General features: G+C 43.7%; 1 protein-coding gene across 1 annotated transcript in view; it reads left to right on the top strand.

Annotated features, from left to right (window-relative positions):
• Positions 1 to 16,500, top strand: part of LOC126199516 (putative uncharacterized protein DDB_G0271606) — a 44,945-nt gene extending 28,445 nt beyond the window's left edge. The window contains exon 2 of the mRNA XM_049936439.1: positions 15,727 to 16,500. Within this exon, the coding sequence (XP_049792396.1) occupies positions 15,727 to 16,500 (774 nt within the window). The remainder of the gene's footprint in view (positions 1 to 15,726) is intronic.
• The last annotated feature ends 5,538 nt before the right edge of the window (positions 16,501 to 22,038 follow it).

Below are 22,038 nucleotides of genomic sequence, written 5' to 3'. Positions count from 1 at the left end.
TTGTTCTGTTCTTTGGATCAGAACTATGAATTCTGTATGTGGACCTCAAAAGGAGACTGATAGCTGTGGAAATGGATTATTTACAAAGAAGTGCCAGAATATCAAGAATGGAGACAAAAATACTATTTAGAAGAGCTACAATGAGGGCGAAAGAAACCGTGATTGGACTGAACAAAAATTATTTAACTGGTATGAAAATGTCAGATCATTGGTGGCCAATGACAATTATTAAATGGTAACCACCTGGGAGACAGAAACGTGACAGATCCCTATGTTCTTGGAAAGATCATAACAACGGAACAATAGAGCACAGCTCTCTACACAAGTAGGACACCCAGAATATGGAGGTGCGATAGAAGGTAGCGAATACAGCAAAATAACGACAACAGACTCTCAGTGGCAGAGCACCTCTTGTTCCTGCTGCTAAGAAGGCGAATACACCATTCGTTTGTTGTATATTTTTACGAACTTCAAACAGGAGCGACTGCAGTAATGGATAGGAACTGTGATTACTATGTACAGATGTGAGATGAGTTGGCGACCCTCCACTCACAGCTGCAGGCTGCGCTGGCTTCCTTCACACAGCTTGAGGCTGCTGCCAAGGGCCATCACTGTGGTGGGTCGGACGCGGGGATGCGAGGGACGTCGAGCACGTCCCCATGTCCCCCCGTTCGGTCCACTGCTGTGGCTGCCCCGGGTACTGCTTGCACTGAGGTTGACCCCTCACCCATGGTCGAGTGGGAGATCATTCCAAAGGCTGGCAGGCAGTGAAAAACTTTCCAAGTGGCCGATCGTAGGGCCTCCCGGTTAGTTTGACGTAGGTTTCGGGCTTTATCCGTGGCTGGCGATGTGTGTGAGCTGGATGCAGTTATCCACCCTGTTCCAGAGGCAGCTTCTCATCCCTCAAGGTCTGGGTGTTCACAGAGAGTGGGTTTGCTGGCAGTTGGGAGCTCCAACGTTAGGCGCGTAATGGGACCCCTTAGAAACATGGCTGCCAACGAGGGGAAGGAAGCCAGTGTGCACTCCGTGTGCATACGGGGGGGGGGGGGGGGGGAGGGGGAAGTCATTCCGTCTGTGGAAAGGAAAGGCTGCTTCCGGATGCCACGAAGAGTACAGGGTGCAGCCAAGTGCAAGTGGTGGCTCACATCGGTACCAAGGACGTTTGTCGCTTGGGATCAGAGGAGATTCTCTCTAGTTTTGGGCAGCTAACGGAAATGGTGAAGACTGCCAGTCTTTCTTGCGAGATTAAGGTGGAGCTCACCATCTGCAGCATTGTCGATAGAACCAACTGTGGTCCTTTGGTGCAAAGCCGAGTGGACGGTCTGTATCAGACGCTCAGGCGGTTCTGTGACCGCGTAGGCTGCAGATTTCTTGACTTGCGCCATCGGGTGGTGGGTTTCCGCTTAACATGTCAGGAGTCCACTACACACAGGAGGCTGCTACACGGGAAGCGGGGGCTGTGTGGAAGGGAGTGGGTGGCTTTTTAGGTTAGAGCGCCTCAGCGAAACATAGAAAGGGCATCCTTCTAAAAGGGATTAGTAATTTAGTTGCAGAAACGATCGGCATTGTAGTTGTAAAATGTCATAGCTGTGTTGGGAAAGAGCCAGAGGTCCAAGCCCTAATGGAAAGCACTGAAGCTCAAATAGTTATACGTACAGAAAGCTGGCTCAAGCCGGAAATACGCTCAGCAGAATTTTTGTAACAATCTAACGATGTTCAGAAAGGATAGATTGAACACAATTGGTGGTGGAGTATTTATTTCTGTCTTAAGTCGTTTGCCTTTTAGTTAAACTGAAGTAGATAGTTCCTGCGAGATAGTATGAGTACAGGTTATGCTTTACAATCAGACTAAACTATTAATTGGGGCGTTTTACCGACCCCGACTCAAAAGATATAGTTGCTGAACAGTTCAAAGAAAACCTGAGTCATTTCAAATATGCAACCCACTCATACAATTATAGTCGGTGGTGACTAATCTACCCTCGATATGCTGGAAAAATTATACGTTTAAAGCCGGCGGTAGGCATAAAACGTCATCCGAAATTGTACTGAATCCCAAAGACTGGAAAAGTGTTGCGGAAGTTCGAAATACAGCGCGTACTTAAATGCGAGATGCTTTTAATAATTTCCATAACGAAATTCTGTCTCGAAATCTGGCAGAAAACCCAAAGACATTCTGGTCATACATAAAGCACACCAGTGGCAACACGCAATAAATGACTTCACTGCGCGATAACAACGGTGAAGTCACTGGTGACAGTGCCACTAAAGCAGAGTTAATAAACACTATCTTCCGAAACTCCTTAACCAAAGACGACGAAGTAAATATTCCTGAATTCCAATCTAGAACAGCTGCCAAGAAGAGAAACATAGAAATAGATATCCTCTTTGTCGCAAAGCAGCTTAAATCACTTAATAAAAGCAAGGCTTCCGGTCCAGATTGTATACCAGTCACGTTTCTTTCAGAGTATACTAATAAAAATAGCTCCATATTTAGAAATTATATACAACCACTCGCTCACAGAAAGATCCGTACCTGAAGACTGGAAAATTGCTCTAGTCAAACTAATACCCAAAAAAGGAAATGGGAATAATCCGTTGAATTACAGGTCCATATCAATGACGTCGATTTGCAGTAGGGTTTTGGAACATATACTGTATTCGAACATTGTGAAGTACTTCGAAGAAAATGATTGACAGTCAGCACGGATCCAGAAAAAATTTTTCTTGCGAAATAACTAGCTCTTTATACTCATGAAGTGATAAGTGCTATCGACAGGGGACGTCAAATTGATTCCATATTTTGAGATTTCCGGAAGGCTTTCGACACCGTTTCTCACAACCGTCTTCTAACCGAAGAGCGTGCCTACGAAGTATCGCCTCAGTTGTGCGACTGGACTCGTCATTTCCTGTCAGAAAGGTCACAGTTCGTAGTAACAGACGGAAAGTCATCGAGTAAAACAGAAGTAATATCCGGCGTTCCCCAAGGAAGTGTTATGGGCCCTCTATTGTTCCTGATCTATATTAACGACATAGAAGACAATCTGAGTAGCCGTCTTAGATTGTTTGCGTATCATGCTGTCATATACCGTCTTGTAAAGTCACGAGATGATCAAAACGACTTGCAAAATGATTTAGATAAGACATCTGTATGGTGCGAAAAGTGGAAATTGACCCTGAATAAGGAAAAGTGTGAAGTTATTCATGTGAGTACCAAAAGTAATCAGGTAAATTTCGATTACGCGATAAATCACACAAATCTGAAGGCTGTAAATTCAACTAAATACTTAGGGTTTACAATTACAAATAACCTAAATTGGAACGATCACATAGAAAATGTGGGTAGAGCCAACCAAAGACTGCGATTAATTGGCGGAACACTTAGAAGGTGCAACAGATCTAATGAAGCAACTGCTTACACTATACTTGTCCGCCTTTTTCTGGTGTGCGGTGTGGGATCCGCTTGAGATTGGACTGACGGATGACATCGAGAAAGTACAGAGAAGCAGCAGCTCGTTTTGTATTATCGCGAAGTAGGGAGATAGTGCCACATTCATGATACATGAATTGTAGTGGCAATCATTGAAAGAAAGGCTTTTTCATTGCGACGGGATCTCCTCATGAAATTTCAATCACCAGTTTTCTCCTCCGATTGCGAAAACATTCGGTTGGCACCCACGAGCATAGGGAGAAATGATCGTCACGATAAAAGAACAGAAATCAGGGATCGCACAGAAAAAATTAAGCGCTCGTTTTTCCCGCGCGCCGTTCGGGAGTGGAACAGTAGGGAGACAGCTTGAAGGTGGTTCATTGAACCCTCTGCCAGGCACTTTACTGTGAATAGCGTAATCACGTAGATTTAGAACAACCTGAAAGTGCTGCTGTGTCAAGCGCAAGGGCGTATCTCAAAGTATTTTTGTTGGCAAGCAACTGTAGCGTTCGACTATAGAAAGGGTTAATCCGCAAAGGCGTATTTTGAGTTAGTGTGTGTTGTGTTAGGTTACGTTCAGGAACCTGAACTTAAATTCAGCAAGAAGAAATGGATTATGGAGTAGTCGTATCTCCCCAGTAGTACATACTTGCTACCAGCATGTGGTGCATTCGAAAGTACGGCATATAATGGAATCACACTATCCTTTCTGAATTGAGGCTTAGAATTGTCTTCCGCAGACCCCTTCTATTTTCTGTGCTACTCCTTTGTACACCAGTGATTACACCTACGAAATTAGGTGAAAAACATTTGGGCAGAAAGGGTAACGAAAATTCAACTGGAGAATGCTAGTGGAAGTTATACTTGTATTTGCGTAATTAGCACGGAAATAACAGTGAGGAACTATAGCTGCAAATACTAACACTGGGAATACTACGAGGTGTGGCTAGAAAAAAACCGGACTAGTACTGGTGAAACAATAAAACGAATGCAATAAGGCTGAAAGTCGCGTGGCCTGTCACGTGACTCTCGCTCCGCCTACTGCTCGAGTTTCATCTGCCTCCTGCACTCAGTCTGCCCGTGGCGTCTGTTTTAAGTAGTTGACGTTTTCTCTGTGCGTCGGAAAATGTTGAGTGCACAGAAAGAACAGCGTGTTAACATCAAATTTTGTTTCAAACTAGGAAAATCTGCAAGTGAAACGTTTGTAATGTTAGAACAAGTGTACGGCGATGATTGTTTATCGCGAACACAAGTGTTTGAGTGGTTTAAACGATTTAAAGATGGCCGCGAAGACACCAGTGATGACACTCGCACTGGCAGACCTTTGTCAGCAAAAACTGATGCAAACATTGAAAAAATCGGTAAACTTGTTCGACAAGATCCCCGTTTAACAATCAGAGCAGTGTCTGAGTTAACAAGAGTTGACAAGAAAAGTGTCGAACAAGTTTACCGATTTTTTCAATGTTTGCATCAGTTTTTGCTGACAATGGTCTGCCAGTGCGAGTGTCATCACTGGTGTCTTCGCGGCCATCTTTAAATCGTTTAAACCACTCAAACACTTGTGTTCGCGATAAACAATCATCGCCGTACACTTGTTGTAACATTACAAACGTTTCACTTGCAGATTTTCTTAGTTTGAAACAAAATTTGATGTTAACACGCTGTTCCTTCTGTAGACTCAACATTGTCCGACGCACAGACAAAACGTCAACTACTTAAAACAGACGCCACGGCAGACTGAGTGCAGGAGGCAGATGAAACTCGGGCAGTAGGCGGAGCGACAGTCACGTGACAGGCCACGCGACTTTCAGCCTTATTGCATTCGTTTTATTGTTTCACCAGTACTAGTCCGGTTTTTTTGTAGCCACACCTCGTATGTTTTCCGTGATGATACCGACTACGTGGTGACTATACAGGGTGAACAACGTATGGCGTAACGCACCTATGTTATTTCGTGAACTGTTCCAGATACAGAAACTAGGTGTACGGCAGATGATAGTACGTTTAGGAACATATACTTTGCTTTATGATAGTCTTAACTTTTGTTTCGATCGAGATACGGAAGCAAACTTTTTTTTAAATGGAATGAATTTTTAACGGCAATCTAAAGCGCTTGAGAAGACGAGTACAATGATATATGTACGTTACTGTTGATGTTTACATTCTTCGCAATACAGTCCGAGGAATATTCTAAAACTGAAAGACAAGTCGACCGGAATTCTTTATTCCACTGTGAACATGCTCCGTGCCTGGCTGCGTCGTATCAAGCCTTTCATCTGCTGACTTGTCTTCATGACTGAACTAGCAGGAACTGTCTTCTTTCGGCATGTCATTTTATCGTATGCCTAAGCTCATGTCCATTAGTATGCTATCACTTGCCGTAAACCTAGTTTTGATACCTGGAACCGCTCACGAATTAGTAGTGGTGTTACGTCTTAAGTGACTCACTGTATACAATCGCCCTGTTTATCGAACATCTGAACCGTTGTGGATACGTAAAGCGGTCCCTGGGCGACAGTTCGACCAAATACACTACTGGCCATTAAAATTGCTACACCACGAAGATGACGTGGTACAGTAGCGAAATTTAACCGACAGCAAAATGATGCTGTGATATGCAAATGATTAGCTTTTCAGAGCACTCACACAAGGTTGGCGCCGGTGGCGACACCTACAACGTGCTGACATGAGGAAAGTTTCCATCCAATTTCTCATACTCAAACAGCAGTTGACCGGCGTTGCCTGGTGAAACGTCGTTGTGATGCCTCGTGTAAGGAGATGCGTACCGTCACGTTTCCGACTTTGATGGAAGTCGGATTGTAGCCTATATTGACTGCGGTTTATCGTATCGCGACATTACTGCTCGCGTTGGTCGAGATCCAATGACTGTTAGCAGGATATGGAATCGGTGGGTTCAGGAAGGTAATACAGAACGCCGTGCTGGATCCCAATGGCCTCGTATCACTAGCAGTCGAGATGACAGGCATCTTATCCGCATAGCTGTAACGAATCGTGCAGCCACGTCTCGATCCCTGAGCCAACAGATGGGGACGTTTGCAAGACAACAGCCATCTGCACGAACAGTTCAACGACGTTTGCAGCAGCATGGACTATCAGCTCGGAGACCATGGCTGCGGTTACCCTTGACGCTGCATCACAGACAGGAGCGCCTGCGATGGTGTACTCAACGACGAACCTGGGAGCACGAATGGCAAAACGTCATTTTTTCGGATGTATCCAGGTTCTGTTAACAGCATCATGATGGTCGCATCCGTGTTTGGCGACATCGCGGTGAACGCACATTGGAAGCGTGTATTCGTAATCGCCATACGGGCGTATCACCCTGCGTGATGATATGGGGTGCCATTGGTTACACGACTGTCACCTCTTGTTCGCATTGACGGCACTTTGAATAGTGGACGTTACATTCAGATGTGTTACGACCCGTGGCTCTATCCTTCATTCGATCCCTGCGAAACCCTACATTTCAGCAGGATAATGCACGACCGCATGTTGCAGGTCCTGTATAGGCCTTTCTGGATACAGAAAATGTTCCACTGCTGCCCTGGTCAGCACATTCTCAAAATCTCTCACCAATTGGAAACGTCTGGTCAACGGTGGCCGAGCAACTGGCACGTCACAATACGCCAGTCACTACTGTTGATGAACTGTGGTATCGTGTTGAAGCTGCATGGGCAGCTGTACCTGTACACGCCATCCAAGCTCTGTTTGACTCAATGCCTAGGCGTATCAAGGCCTTTATTATTAGGGCCAGAGGTGGTTGTTCTGGGTACTGATTTCTCAGGGTCTACGCACCCAAATTGCATGAAGATGTAATCACATGTCAGTTCTAGTATAATGTATTTGTCCAATGAATACCCTTTTATCATCTGCGTTTCTTCTTGGTGTAGCAATTTTAATGGCCAGTATTGTATATTTCGGACTATTTCTTTTTTAGTGTCAAGTACCGCCAAGGAATAAAGCGGCCAGAGCAGGCGATGACGAAGTTACACAGTCCCGCTGACTGCCACAAATTTGTGCACCTCTTGCAGGGACCATTGTTATGGAAAATCACTTTCGCGAGGTAATGAAAGTACCTTTCACGTCAGTCGGAGCGCAACTGTTTCGCAACGAGCCGCTTCTACGAGGCAGCGCATGCACCTCTGCCGGCCCGTTACGGACTAGCTAGCTGGCTGGCTGGCTGCTGCTGCTTTGAAGCAGCGTATCCGCTTGCACGCCGCGCTGCTAGCCGAGCGCAGCGGCAACACGGTAGTCGTTAGGCCAGCGCGTTCGCCCTTTCACTGAAATTCCACTCGCTGCTTTTCCTCCAGTTCGGAGGCGATTACTGGAGCAACTGGGGCCGAAACTGTTCTCCACGCAGATGGATCCCTCGATTCAGATCGTAAATAATTACAGGGATTTCTGTTACAGTTCGTTGTGGAATTTCAATTCGTGATACATAATTATGCTGAACAAGTTTCGCGTATTTATTGGCTCAAAATGGTTCAAATGGCTCTGAGCACTATGGGACTCAACATCTTAGGTCGTAAGTCCCCTAGAACTTAGAACTACTTAAACCTAACTAACCTAAGGACATCACACACACCCATGCCCGAGGCAGGATCCGAACCTGCGACCGTAGCAGTCCCGCGGTTCCGGACTGCAGCGCCAGAACCGCTAGACCACCGCGGCCGGCTATTTATTGGCAAAAGAGTTATCAGTGTAGATTTTCAACAGACGACAGTACTTACACGACTGCCGAACTGTCTGCACTTCTATTGTGGAAAATGTTTGCCGTATCGCCGCATGCACAGATTTGTGTGTGATTATGTATCACACATACGGTTGCCCTATCTAGCTGGGACCTCGTCGGGACACAGACTGTGATTAGAAGTGAGGTAACGAATTTATTCAACATAATTGCTTTTCATTTAGAGCACATTTACATGGAAGTTTTTGCGGCAATAGTTGGTACACCTCATTTTTCGGAATATTTTACCTCTTAACAAGTCTGTCTTTCCCTTTTACGTATTTATGAAACTCAATGCAAGTCAGCTTGTACTTAAAGTGGCACTGGAAGATTCCAACGTTCCTGGCAGCAGTGCATTTCTTTCATCAGTCCACTGGGCTATCACCGAAAATACTCTTTCCACAGCGGCGTTGTGTGCAGGAATGGAAAATAAATTTTTCGTATTATTTTGGCAGTTGGAATTTGCGTTCAGGATTTTCGGTTTTGCTTAAAAAAGTTAATCCATTTTGCCCCCGAGTTTTTGATCTTCCATTTTTCCGAGTCACGCTTTGTTTCTAAAAAAGCTCTTTGTGTATTCCTGAAAGCTATTGTCATCTGAAACCTTCACACAATTTTTAGTCAGATATACAGGGTGACCAGAAGTCGGTATAAATTTGAAAACTGAATAAATCACGGAATAATGTAGATAGAGAGGTACAAATTAACACCCATGCTTGGAATGACATGGGGTTTTATTGCAACAACAAAAAATACAAAAGTTCACAAAATGTCCGACAGATGGTCCTTCATCCGATCAGAATAGCAATAATTACCGTAACGAAGTAAGACACACCAAAGAAGATGATCTTTACAGGAATTGCTCAATATGTCCACCATCATTCCTCAAAAACAGCTGTAGTCGAGGAATAATGTTGTGAACAGCACTGTAAAGAATGCCCGGAGTTACGGTAAGGCATTGGCGTCTGATGTCTTTCAGCATCCCTAGAGATGTCGGTCGATCACGATACACTTGCGACTTCAGGTAACCCCACAGCCAATAATCGCACGGACTGAGGTCTGGGGACCTGGGAGGCCAAGCATGACCAAAGTGGCGGCTGAGCACACGATCACCACCAAACGACGCGCGCAAGAGATCTTTCACGCGTCTAGCAATATGGGGTGGAGCGCCATCCTGCATAGACATCGTACGTTCCAGCAGGTGTTTATCAGCCAGGCTGGGGATGATGCGATTCTGTAACATACCAGCGTACCTCTCACCCGTCACGGTAGTAGTAACAAAGCCAGAATCACTCATATCCTCGAAGAAAAAAGGCCCGATAACGGTAGATGTGGTAAATCCAACCCATACCGTGACTTTCTCATCGTGCAATGGAGTTTCCACGACAGTTCTAGGATTTTCGGTAGCCCAAATTCTGCAGTTGAGGGCGTTGAAAGACCCTTGGAGCGTGAAATGAGCTTCGTCGGTCCACAACACGTTACTAAACTTATCGTCATCTTCCGCCATCTTTTGGAAAGTCCACACCGAAAAGGCCCCCGCTTCACTAAATCGCCAGGTAACAGTTGATGCCGATGGATTTTGTACGGATAGCATCGGAGGGTACGGCTAAGTGCCAACCAAACACTAGTGTATGGAATGCCGGTGCGACGTGCGTCTGCACGAGCGCTGACTTCCCCGTGCATAGACGAACCCGCTGCAGTCTCCATTTCTTCCTGAACTGTCTGAGCAGCATTACGCCTTATGCTCGGTGGGCCACTACGGCGTCTATTGTCTAAACAACCCGTGGCTTCGAACTTCGAAATCAATCTCGCCACAGCTGCGTTTCTCCTATGACGATAGAATTTTAACGCTGAACTAGCACATTCCCCATTCTGATAATAAAGCTTCACTAAATGCGCCTTTTCAGGTAACGTCAACATGCTGCGACTGCTGGCGCATCTGATTCATTCATTCTCTCTCTCTCTCTCTCTCTCTCTCTCTCTCTCTCTCTCATTACAGCTCCTTTTACACGTGATTGCCATGCGCAGTCACTGACGTTTTGCTGTTCAGCGCCATCTGTCCGACGTTTTGTGAACTCGTTTTTTGTTCAAATAAACCCATACCATTCCAAGCATGTGTGTCAATTTTTACCCCTCTATCTACATTGTTCCGTGGTTTATTAAGTATTCAAATTTATACTGACTTTTTGATCACCCAGTACAATAGTGTTTTCAATCATAACCCCGTCTGAGGTTCCATATAGCGCCGTCCACTCGAATACGTGTTATTTATTAAAAGAACTAGCTCATTTCTCGAAGTAATCAAATGCTACGGTACACAAAACGATTGTCTCTTTCTCATATTACAGAATCAAATTTTTTCTTGGTTACGGTTATCATTCTTTCATTTCTTCAAATTCATCTATGTTTGCATGCTCGTTACTAGCCAGGATAATTTGTGCAAAGAGATCAATTGTGTTTTCACAACCGTTTACTATCAGCGTGGGCTCATGAACTAACTGCTCGAAATAATTTTCAGAGAATGTCTTTAGCACAATCTCGGATAACGTTTAATCCGTACCTCCGTATTTCAACATGTATTTTCACGAACACATCGAGAGTAAATTAAAGTTACAACTCTGTGTTCGACGGGTGCTCAAAATTTTACGGTGAAAAATAATGGTGCAGAATCGTATTACATAATGTCCAACTCTTCTGTATTTTGCGTAGACATACTGCCTTCCGAAATCAATTAAATGCACGGACGAATTGCGAAACTTTTTTTGACAAACGCTGCTATTTTCATGTTGAAGTCCAATCTCCATGATCTCTTGCCCAGTGGAATCTTAACTTACAATGTCGACAGAACAACACGGGGGACAAACGTCGACAGAACAACATGGGGGACACATGGCTAATCGTCTGCAGTGGAGACCCTTCTCAACGACTTGCGCTGAACAGTGTCCTCAGAAACGTGCCTGCACCACCACTCTATTCTGTCATCGTACCTGCCATAGATCGCCCCCCTTACCCTGCTTTATGGCGCAGGCATCCCTCAGTCCTGGGCGTTCTTTGAGGCGGCGTGGACGTCCTACGCCTCGTCGCCTACTCTTTCTTCAACCACTTTGAACAGATGCTAAAGGAAAATAGCTCGCTAACAGGCGACCAACTTCGCCGTTCTTGCGGTGCTCGTTCGAAGGGCCCGGACGTAACAACCTGCCCTTAGTCAAATTCGCTTATATCAGTATGTTGTTGTGGTCTTCAGTCCTACGACTGGTTTGATCCAGCTCTCCATGCTAATCTATCCTGTGCAAGCTCCATGTCCCAGTGCCTACTGCAACCTACATCCTTCTGAATCTGCTTAGTGTATTCATCTCTGTCTCCCTCTACGATTTTTACCATCCACGCTTCCCACCAATGCTAAATTTGTGATCCCTTGATGCCTAAGGACATGTCCTACCAGGCGATCCCTTCTTCTAGTCAAGTTGTGCCACAGACTTCTCTTCTCCCCAATCCTATTCAATACCTCATTAGTTACGTCATCTACCCACCTAATCTTCAACATTCTTCTGTAGCACCACATTTCGAAAGCTTCTATTCCTCTTCCTGTCCAAACTATTTATTGTCCATGTTTCACTTCCGTACATGGCTACACTCCATACAAATACTTTCAGAAACGACTTCCCGACATTTAAATCTATACTCGATGTTAACATTTTTCTCTTCTTAAGAAACGCTTTCCTTGCCATTGCCAGTCTACATTTTATATCCACTCTACTTCGACCATCATCAGTTATTTTACTCCCTAAATAGCAGAACTCCTTTACTACTTTAAGTGTCTCATTTCCCAATCTGATCCCCTCAGCATCACCCGATTTAATTTGACTACATTCCATTATCCTCGTTTTGCTTTTGTTATTGTTCATCTTATACCCTCGTTTCAAGACACTATCCATTCCATTCAACTCCTCTTCCAAGTCCTTTGCTGTCTCTGACAGAATTACAATGTCATCGGCGAACCTCAAAGTTTTTACTTCTTCTCCCTGGATTTTAATACCTACTCCAAATTTTTCTTTTGTTTCCTTTACTGCTTGCTCAATATACAGATTGAATAATATCGGGGAGAGCCTACAACCCTGTCTCACTCCCTTCCCAACCACTGCTTCCCTTTCATGTCCCTCGACTATTATAATTGCCATCTGGTTTCTGTACAAATTGTAAATAGCCTTTCTCTCCCTGTATTTTACCCCTGCCACCTTTACAATTTGAAGGAGAGTATTCCAGTCAACATTGTCAAAAGCTTTCTCTAAGTCTACAAATGCTACAAACGTAGGTTTGCCTTTCCTTAATCTTTCTTCTAAGATAAGTCGTAAGGTCAGTATTGCCTCACGTGTTCCAACATTTCTACGGAATCCAAACCAATCTTCCCCTTCCGAGGTCGGCTTCTATCAGTTTTTCCATTCGTCTGTAAATAATTCGTGTAAGTATATTGCAGCTGTGTCTTATTAAACTGATAGTTCGGTAATTTTCACATCTGTCAACACCTGCTTTCTTTGGGATGGGAATTATTATATTCTTCTTGAAGTCTTAGGGTATTTCGCCTGTCTCGTACATCTTGCTCACCAGATGGAAGAGTTTTGTCAGAACTGGCTCTCCCAAGGCCGTCAGTAGTTCCAATGGAATGTTGTCTACTCCCGGGGCCTTGTTTCGACTTAGGTCATTCAGTGCTCTGTCAAATTCTTCACGCAGTATCCTATCTCCCATTTCATCTTCATCCTCTTCCATTTCCATAATATTGTCCTGAAGAACATCGCACTTGTATAGTCCCTCTACATACTCCTTCCACCTTTCTGCTTTCCCTTCTTTGCTTAGAACTAGGTTTCCATCTGATCCCTTGATATTCATACAAGTGGTTCTCTTTTCTCCAAAGGTCTCTTTAATTTTCCTGTAGGCTGTATCTATCTTACCTCTAGTGAGATAAGCCTCCACATCCTTACATTTGTCCTCTAGCCATGCCTGCTTAGCCATTTTGCACTTCCTGTCGATCTCATTTTTGAGACGTTTGTATTCCTTTTTGCCTGCTTCATTTACTGCATTTTTACATTTTCTCCTCTCATCAGTTAAATTCAATATTTCTTCTGTTACCCAAGGATTTCTACTAGCCCTCGTCTTTTTACCTACTTGATCCTCTGCTGCCTTCACTTCATCCCTCAGATGTACCCATTCTTCTTCTACTGTATTTCTTTCCCCCATTCCTGTCAATCGTTCCCTTATGCTCTCCCTGAAACTCTGTACAACCTCTGGTTTAGTCAGTTTATACAGGTCCCATCTCCTTAAATTCCCACCTTTTTGCAATTTCTTCAGTTTTAATCTACAGTTCACAACCAATAGATTGTGGTCAGAGTCCACATCTGCCCCTGGAAATGTCTTACAATTTAAAACCTGGTTCCTAAATCTCTGTCTTACCATTATATAATCTATCTGATACCTTTAGTATCTCCAGGATTCTTCCATGTATACAACCTTCTTTTATGATTCTTGAACCAAGTGTTAGCTATGATTAACTTATGCTCTGTGCAGAATTCTAACAGACTGCTTCCTCTTTCATTTATTAGCCTCAATCCATATTCACCTACTACGTTTCCTTCTCTCCCTTTTCCTACTGTCGAATTCCAGTCACCCATGACTATTAAATTTTCGTCTCCCTTCACTACCTGAATAATTTCTTTTATCTCATCATACATTTCGCCAATTTCTTCGTCATCTGCAGAGCTAGTTGCCATATAAACTTGTACTACTGTAGTAGGCATGGGCTTCGTGTCTATCTTGGCCACAATAATGCGTTCACTATGCTGTTTGTAGTAGCTTACCCGCGTTCCTATTTTCCCATTCATTATTAAACCTACTCCTGCATTACCCCTATTTGATTTTATATTTATAACCCTGTAATCACTTGACGAAAGTCTTATTCCTCCTGCCACCGAACTTCACTAATTCCCACTATATCTAACTTTAACCTATCCATTTCCCTTTTTAAATTTTCTAACCTACCTGCCCGATTAAGCGATCTGACATTCCACGCTCCGATCCGTAGAATACCAGTTTTCTTTCTCCTGATAACGACGTCCTCCTGAGTAGTCCTCGCCCGGAGATCCGAATGGGGGACTATTTTACCTTCGGAATATTTTACCCAAGAGGACGCCATCATTTAACCATACAGTAAAGCTGCATGATATCAGTATATCAGCGGATTTCCCCAATCGCGGCCCGTATCGTCGCTCTCAAAGATCTGAGTCGAAACAAGGCCCCTAGGTTAGACGATATTCAGTCAGAACCGTTGATGGCCTTGGGAGAGTCAGTCATGACTAAACTCTTCCATCGTGTGTGCAAGATGTATGAGACAGGCGAAATAACTTCAGACTTGGGGAAGAATGTAGTAATTCCAATTTCAAAAAAGCCGTTGCAGACAGGTAGAAAGTTACGTAGCAATCAGTTGATGAAGTCATTGTTGCAAAATACTAACACGAATTCCTTACATAATAATAGAGATATTGGGGGAAGCCGTCCTCGAGGAAGATCAGCTTCGATTCCGGAGAAATGTAGGAACAAGCGAGGCAATACTGGCCCTATAACCTGACACTACGACTTATCTTACAAGATGAAGTAAAGACAAACCGGTGTTCATAGCCCTAGAGGAAAGGCTTTTCACGATGTTGACTGGAATAGTCTCTTTGAAATTTTGAACGTAGCATGGGTGAAGTACAGGGAGCGAAAGGCTACTTACAACTTGTGCAAAAACCAGACGGCAGTTGCAGGTGTCGAGGTTTATGAAAGGGAAGCAGCGGTCGAGAAGGGAATGAGACAGGGTTGTAGCTTATGCCCGTTGTTATTCGATCTGTACACTGAACAAGCAGTGAAAGAAGTCAAAGAAAAATTTGGAGTAGGAATGAAAGTTCAGGGCGAACCACTAAAACAGTATGTGAATTTTGGTATTTGGGCAGCAAAATAACCGATGACTGAAGTAGAACGGATATGAAATGTGGACTGGTATTAGCAAGAAAAGCGTTTCTTAAGAAGGGAAATTTGTCAGCATCGAATATTCATTTAAGTGTTAGGAAGTCTCTTTTGAAGGTATTTGTATAGGGTGTTGTGATGTACGAATGCGGAACGTGAACGATAAACAGTTTAGACAAAATGAGAATAGAAGCTCCCGCATGTGGTGCTACATAAGAATTTTGAAGATAAGATGGCTCCATCACGTAACCAATGAGGAGGTATTGAACAGAAATGTGGAGACAAGAAAATTGTGGCACAACTTGAACAAAAGAAGGGATCGGTTGATAGGACACATTCTGAGACACCAAGGGATTATCAATTTTGATATTGGAGGGAAGTGTAGGGGAGGGGGGTGGGTAAAGATCGTAGAGGGAGACCAAAAGATGAATACATTAAGCAGGTTCAGCAGGATATACGTTACCGTAGTTATTCGGAAACGAAGAGGCTTGCATGGAGTAGAGTGGTATGGATAGCTGCAGCAAACCAGTCTTCGGCCTAAGGGCAACAGCAACAGCAACAGCAACAGCAACAGCAACAGCAACAGCAACAGCAACAGCAACAGCAACAGCAACAGCAACAGCAACAGCAACAGCAACAGCAACAGCAACAGCAACAGCAACAGCAACAGCAACAGCAACAGCAACAGCAACAGCAACAGCAACAGCAACAGCAACAGCAACAGCAACAGCAACAGCAACAGCAACAGCAACAGCAACAGCAACAGCAACAGCAACAGCAACAGCAACAGCAACAGCAACAGCAACAGCAACAGCAACAGCAACAGCAACAGCAACAGCAACAGCAACAGCAACAGCAACAGCAACAGCAACAGCAACAGCAACAGCAACAGCAACAGCAACAGCAACAGCAACAGCAACAGCAACAGCAACAGCAACAGCAACAGCAACAGCAACAGCAACAGCAACAGCAACAGCAACAGCAACAGCAACAGCAACAGCAACAGCAACAGCAACAGCAACAGCAACAGCAACAGCAACAGCAACAGCAACAGCAACAGCAACAGCAACAGCAACAGCAACAGCAACAGCAACAGCAACAGCAACAGCAACAGCAACAGCAACAGCAACAGCAACAGCAACAGCAACAGCAACAGCAACAGCAACAGCAACAGCAACAGCAACAGCAACAGCAACAGCAACAGCAACAGCAACAGCAACAGCAACAGCAACAGCAACAGCAACAGCAACAGCAACAGCAACAGCAACAGCAACAGCAACAGCAACAGCAACAGCAACAGCAACAGCAACAGCAACAGCAATGCCGCTAGGACAATTCTCCATTCGTCTCTGCTCCGCTGATGTAGCATATTTACTTAGTCACGTGCTGGCATCGCCACCGAATAGCATTCAATCTTGCGATAGACAGTGACCATAATGTTTTGGTTGATCAGTGTGTATTGTCATCCTGTGCTCCTGAACTTGGGGGGACAATCTGAATCACTGCTGTCTAAAAAGCTCTGGTGACATACAATATCTTTTTCGATCATTCTGTGTGTTTCTCGTCCTCGGTCTCAGACCCAACGCATCGTAAAATGCTTGTAGCAAACAATACGCTCTGAAAGACAATATAGACACTTTTTCATGGTAAAAACGTTGTGTCATATCCGTAAGTAGTTTGTAATTCACCAATTCACTGATAATTCTCAACTGTCTATACAGCACAGATACACAGAGACATAAGCCAAAGGGCCAGTGGGAAACGGACTTTCTCTTAGTGCCGTCTATCTCCATTGACGCGCTGCAGCAATAACGTATTTTCTGTGACGTTCTTTCTGTTCAGTTGAATCAGTGATGAATTTGAAATATATTCCTGACTTTGGACGTAACGTACGATCTGTCAATAGCACATGTATGACCCTATGTATATGAGCAGTTTAAAATTTGGGCATTTTATGGTTGAAGTGGGCAATAGTGCTGAATAAAACATTTAATTCAAATGAGGTTCATTCTCTGCGAATCTATGACTTATTTAAAACAAGTTTTAGTTGTTCGCTATCGTGATAACTTACATGAGAAACATCTTTATGCAAACATATGAGATACTCCTGACGGATAATGCAAGGGGCATGTATTTGGACATCCATGTCCAAATCTGAAAGCGTTCGGCCGATGTATGAGCAACCAAACACTCACAGAGGATGTTTGAGGCTGGTTGGTCGACAAGCTCCTGGAATTACGTATACCTGGCGCCTGTTGAAATCTTGATTTTTCACATGAGTTCTAGTTCCTGTTAAGTCAATCCCACGAAAGTTGCCACGTTTTTCGATACACCGGTTGTTGTTGTTGTTTTCAGTCCTGAGACTGGTTTGATGCAGCTCTCCATGCTACTCTATCCTGTGCAAGCTTCTTCATCTCCCAGTACCTACTGCAACCTACATCCTTCTGAATCTGCTTAGTGTATGCATCTCTTGGTCTCCCTATACGATTTTTACCCTCCACGCTGCCCTCCAATACTAAATTGGTGATCCCTTGATGCCTCAGAACATGTCCTACCAACCGATCCCTTCTTCTGGTCAAGTTGTGCCACAAACTCCTCTTCTCCCCAATCCTATTCAGTACCTCATTAGTTATGTGATCAACCCACCTAATCTTCAGCATTCTTCTGTAGCACCACATTTCGAAAGCTTCTATTCTCTTCTTGTCCAAACTATTTATCGTCCATGTTTCACTTCCATACATGGCTACACTCCATACAGATACTTTCAGAAAAGACTTCCTGACACTTAAATCTATACTAGATGTTAACAAATTTCTCTTCTTCAGAAACGCTTTCCTTGCCATTGCCAGTCTACATTTTATATCCTCTCTACTTCGACCATCATCAGTTATTTTCCTCCCCAAATAGCAGAACTCCTTTACTACTTTAAGTGTCATTTCCTGATCTAATTCCCTCAGCATCACCCGATTTAATTCGACTACATTCCATTATCCTCGTTTTGCTTTTGTTGATGTTTGTCTTATATCCTCCCTTCAAGACACCATCCATTCCGTTCAACTGCTCTTCCAAGTCCTTTGCTGTCTCCGACAGAATTACAATGTCATCGGCGAACCTCAAAGTTTTTATTTCTTCTCCATGGATTTTAATACCTACTCCGAATTTTTCTTTTGTTTCCTTTACTGCTTGCTCAAAACCGATATCAGTAACTATTTCTCGACTGAAATGCGAACTGTAACCTGTCACTTTCTTTAATATTTCCACTAAGTGTTTCGGATAATACATCATTAATAGTGTGAATGTCACAAGTTACTATATTTTAATTGCCTAAGCATTGCGATTTAAAGAAGGATAATCATCCGAAACGCGCAATAACTGGAAGTATTTGGTTACAGTTATTTGCTAGTCTGATGTTCGTAATACTTACGGTTACGTTTTACCTAAAATCTTTTCTTTTTGACTGTTTTCTGTGTTTGTCCATCGGCGTATGTCACGAGTAAAAATGTAAGCTCAAATTTAAGGAAATTCTTCGAAAAATGCTGATATGTTTCTATACTACAGCCGTGGTGTTTCCTATCCCCATCTTTGTCCAGTCTGTGCCATTTTAGTAATGATCTATACGTCGGTAGAATGTAACCGATTTCCTTTTCATGTTTGCACGATTTACACAGGCACAGTGCACGAGCGCACATACAACTGGAAATGACTTAGTTTATGGTTTAATTCTTCGGCTGTTCAGAGCACCAATATGAGCATTTAAAAGCTGCTGTGAAGAAAAATGCCTTTTTGAATTGGTAATAGTACCGAATTACAGAATACAGAACAGGAGCTCGTCGCCTCTTTGCAAGGTGGTGACGGAGGGACGAACCAATCCAAATTTTTCCACGTATTATACCTGTAACGGAGTAAAATGGTGAAGTTTAACACATAAGAAAAAAAATAGTGAAGGTACAAATGAACACCCACAAAACAGAAAATAAGTGAACATTTTAAGAAAATAACTGGCAGTATGATTAGATGCGAGCACTGTTTGTCTAAACTTCTGACGAAAGTTAGTCTTTTGTTGAAGCTAATGGTAACGATAGTGCTGTAGAACACTGCCATCTGGTATTAGTGATATCCCTTTTCGCCGATGTGTGAATGAGCGAGCAGTGCTTTCGAAAGGCTCGCTGGAACAAACTGCGAGAACAGACTTCAGAGAAGAGCAAATAAGCCACCTGCCTTCCATGTGTGAATTAAATAACATGAGCAGCTTAACGCGACGGCCAAGGATCTGTGTACATCAAAAACAAATTGTTTACGGGATGGTGCTCGAATAAAAATTATTTTGCCTAATTGAGTTCGCGTACGTAAACAACGAGAGGAAACCGCAAAATTAGCAATCAAGCACGAAGCAGCGGAACGAAGCGGCTTCATTCGGAACATTTCAATATCGGATGCGGTAATAATCGTCCATGGTGTTTGCGAGCCCGGTACATTAAAACAAAATATTTAATATCGGCGCTGTGGTGACATTTCTGGATATTAATACACATCAGCGACAAGTGTAGACTGTCAACAGCAGGCGATAATGTTCTGACGAACGGCGAACACACTTCCAACAAATACTCTCGTGTTGCCTCGAATGCTGAATCTGAAACGTTAGCGGCCTGAGACTATTACGCTTGACCATAAGAACTGTAATTAATGCCAGGCTGAGCCGAACAGAGCACTGATTAAAGCCACTGGACTGTCATGAAAGAGGAGCAGGGATCAAACCTCTTTTCAGTCGTCTATATTTAGGCTTTCATGGTTTCGCTGAATTACTTGAATATCCGTCACGGTTCCCCTTGAAAGGCCACGACTGATTCCCCGCCCTTTTCTAGTGTACTCCGAGCTTGTGCCACGTCTATGCTGACCTAGTCGTAGTCTGCCTTGCTTTATTAAACTTCCAATTTTCACGCGCGGACAATGAGCCGACGATAATATCGAAATGTTTTTAAGCGAATGGCTAGTATCTGTTCAGTAAGTTTTACTTAAAACAAACCAGACTATTCAATTTTACAGCTATCTAATATTGACCTTATAATTAGAGAAATCCCAATCGCTGCTGTGTTTAACGTATTTAGTCGTTTACTGGTTTGGGTAAGTCTATTTCGCCTACAATGCCATTTTGTGGCTGTCTGCGAATAATACGCAATTTCGTTTGCGTTGTTTCTATTCTTATGTGTAGTTATTGACACTGTTGGGTGATTGCGCAATAGTACGTACGTCAACTAGAACCCGTTTATCTAGTTGTCACCTTGCACGTGTTCGCTACAATTGATTAAAGCACAGAGAGGTGGGGAAAGAAACTGTCACCTATTATAGCCTATAGGCGAGTAAATGAGACAGCATGAAACTACCGTGATTTTTCAGTCGTGCCTGACTGTGATCCGAAATAGCTGCAAGACGGAAGTTTGAATTCCAGGCTAACTGAATGATACCTGAATTAAGAGAGGGACAGCTGATCATGCCGATCCTTCTCGTTCGTTTTAAGATATTCCTGTAAAGCCGAAGCTCCTGGATACTTACTAATGTACTGTTTACGTGATACCAGCGTTTGCTATCTTGTTTTATAAGGAACAGTCTCTCTCTCTCTCTCTCTCTCTCTCTCCCCCGCCCCCCCCCCCCCTTTCCCACTACGTATATTAACAATCCAATGCTAACCAGTCTGCCTTCAAAGTCTCAATTTTCAGGTTTCTAAGAGCAATCCTGGAAGTTTAAAGACCACGTTCGGTGTCCTATTTCTTGATTCTAATCTCTGAAGTATATGGATTGAGACTGTTAGATAATAATGGAGTTACGATAACAACAGTTTACCAATAAATGAGCTTTTAGTTTACGAAAGTATAGGCGTTTATCCGTGGTTTTCTTTTTTCCCAATTCCGATCTTCTGTTGCCCGGCTCACTAAGAATGTCCTACAAGGGTTATTGTAAAGGGCGATCGAAAAGAAACTAGCCGGAGGCATAATTATAGAAACCAGTACCTGTTCGTTAGAAGTATTGACCCTGGCTGTTGAGACACTTGTCCCACTGCGACACAAGGAGGTGAATGGCTGTCTGATAAAATTCCCTGGGCTGTGATGTTAACCAGTTCCGCACGTACAGCTGGACGTCGTCGTCCACGTGACTACAGAAAGGTTATGCTGACGTTCTTCTTTGACCAAGACTCACTTCCTGCAGCACGGGACAAAAGTGATTGCCCAGCGTTACTCGCAAACCTTGACCACCCTTCGCCTAGTGATCAAATCAAAACGACCAGACAATCTCGCCCGTGGGGCCATTCTGCTCCACGACAATGCAAAGCCTCATACGGCCAACACAGTCGCGACACACCTGCAGAAATTCAAATGGGAGGTTCTCTGCCACCCTCCCTACGGTCCAGACCCCCATCCCTGTGATTACACCATTTTTTGTCCCCTTAAAAAGGCTGAGGGGGCAAACGATTCACCTCTGACGATTTACGTTCCTTTGCAACAAGCGCAGTGCACGGTCTGACAAACATACCCTAACGGCTTTAAAATCAGGCGCGTTGTGACGCAACGCGTATTCAAGGTACAATTCTGTTTTTCATACATTTCACAGCACTTATGAATGATGTACTGAACCACGCTGATGATTGTCACTTATGATATAATGCCAATGGAAATTTTCTTAGCTAGCGGCTCCGAAGCCGCGGGAAACCTTAGCCAGAAGTAATAAATGACAGACGGTAATCGGCAATGACGTGATCGTAGCTGAGGCACTGAAGAGGGACTCCACGCAATGCAAACAGGTTCTGCTCATCACGAAGTTTCGTCTCAGTATTAATGTGACACCCAATAATAACGTAAGAGGTATTTTCTTACTG

This window comes from Schistocerca nitens, chromosome 8 (genome assembly GCF_023898315.1).
Source record: "Schistocerca nitens isolate TAMUIC-IGC-003100 chromosome 8, iqSchNite1.1, whole genome shotgun sequence".
Taxonomy (NCBI): domain Eukaryota; kingdom Metazoa; phylum Arthropoda; class Insecta; order Orthoptera; family Acrididae; genus Schistocerca; species Schistocerca nitens.
This window is presented reverse-complemented; position numbering and strand designations above follow the sequence as displayed.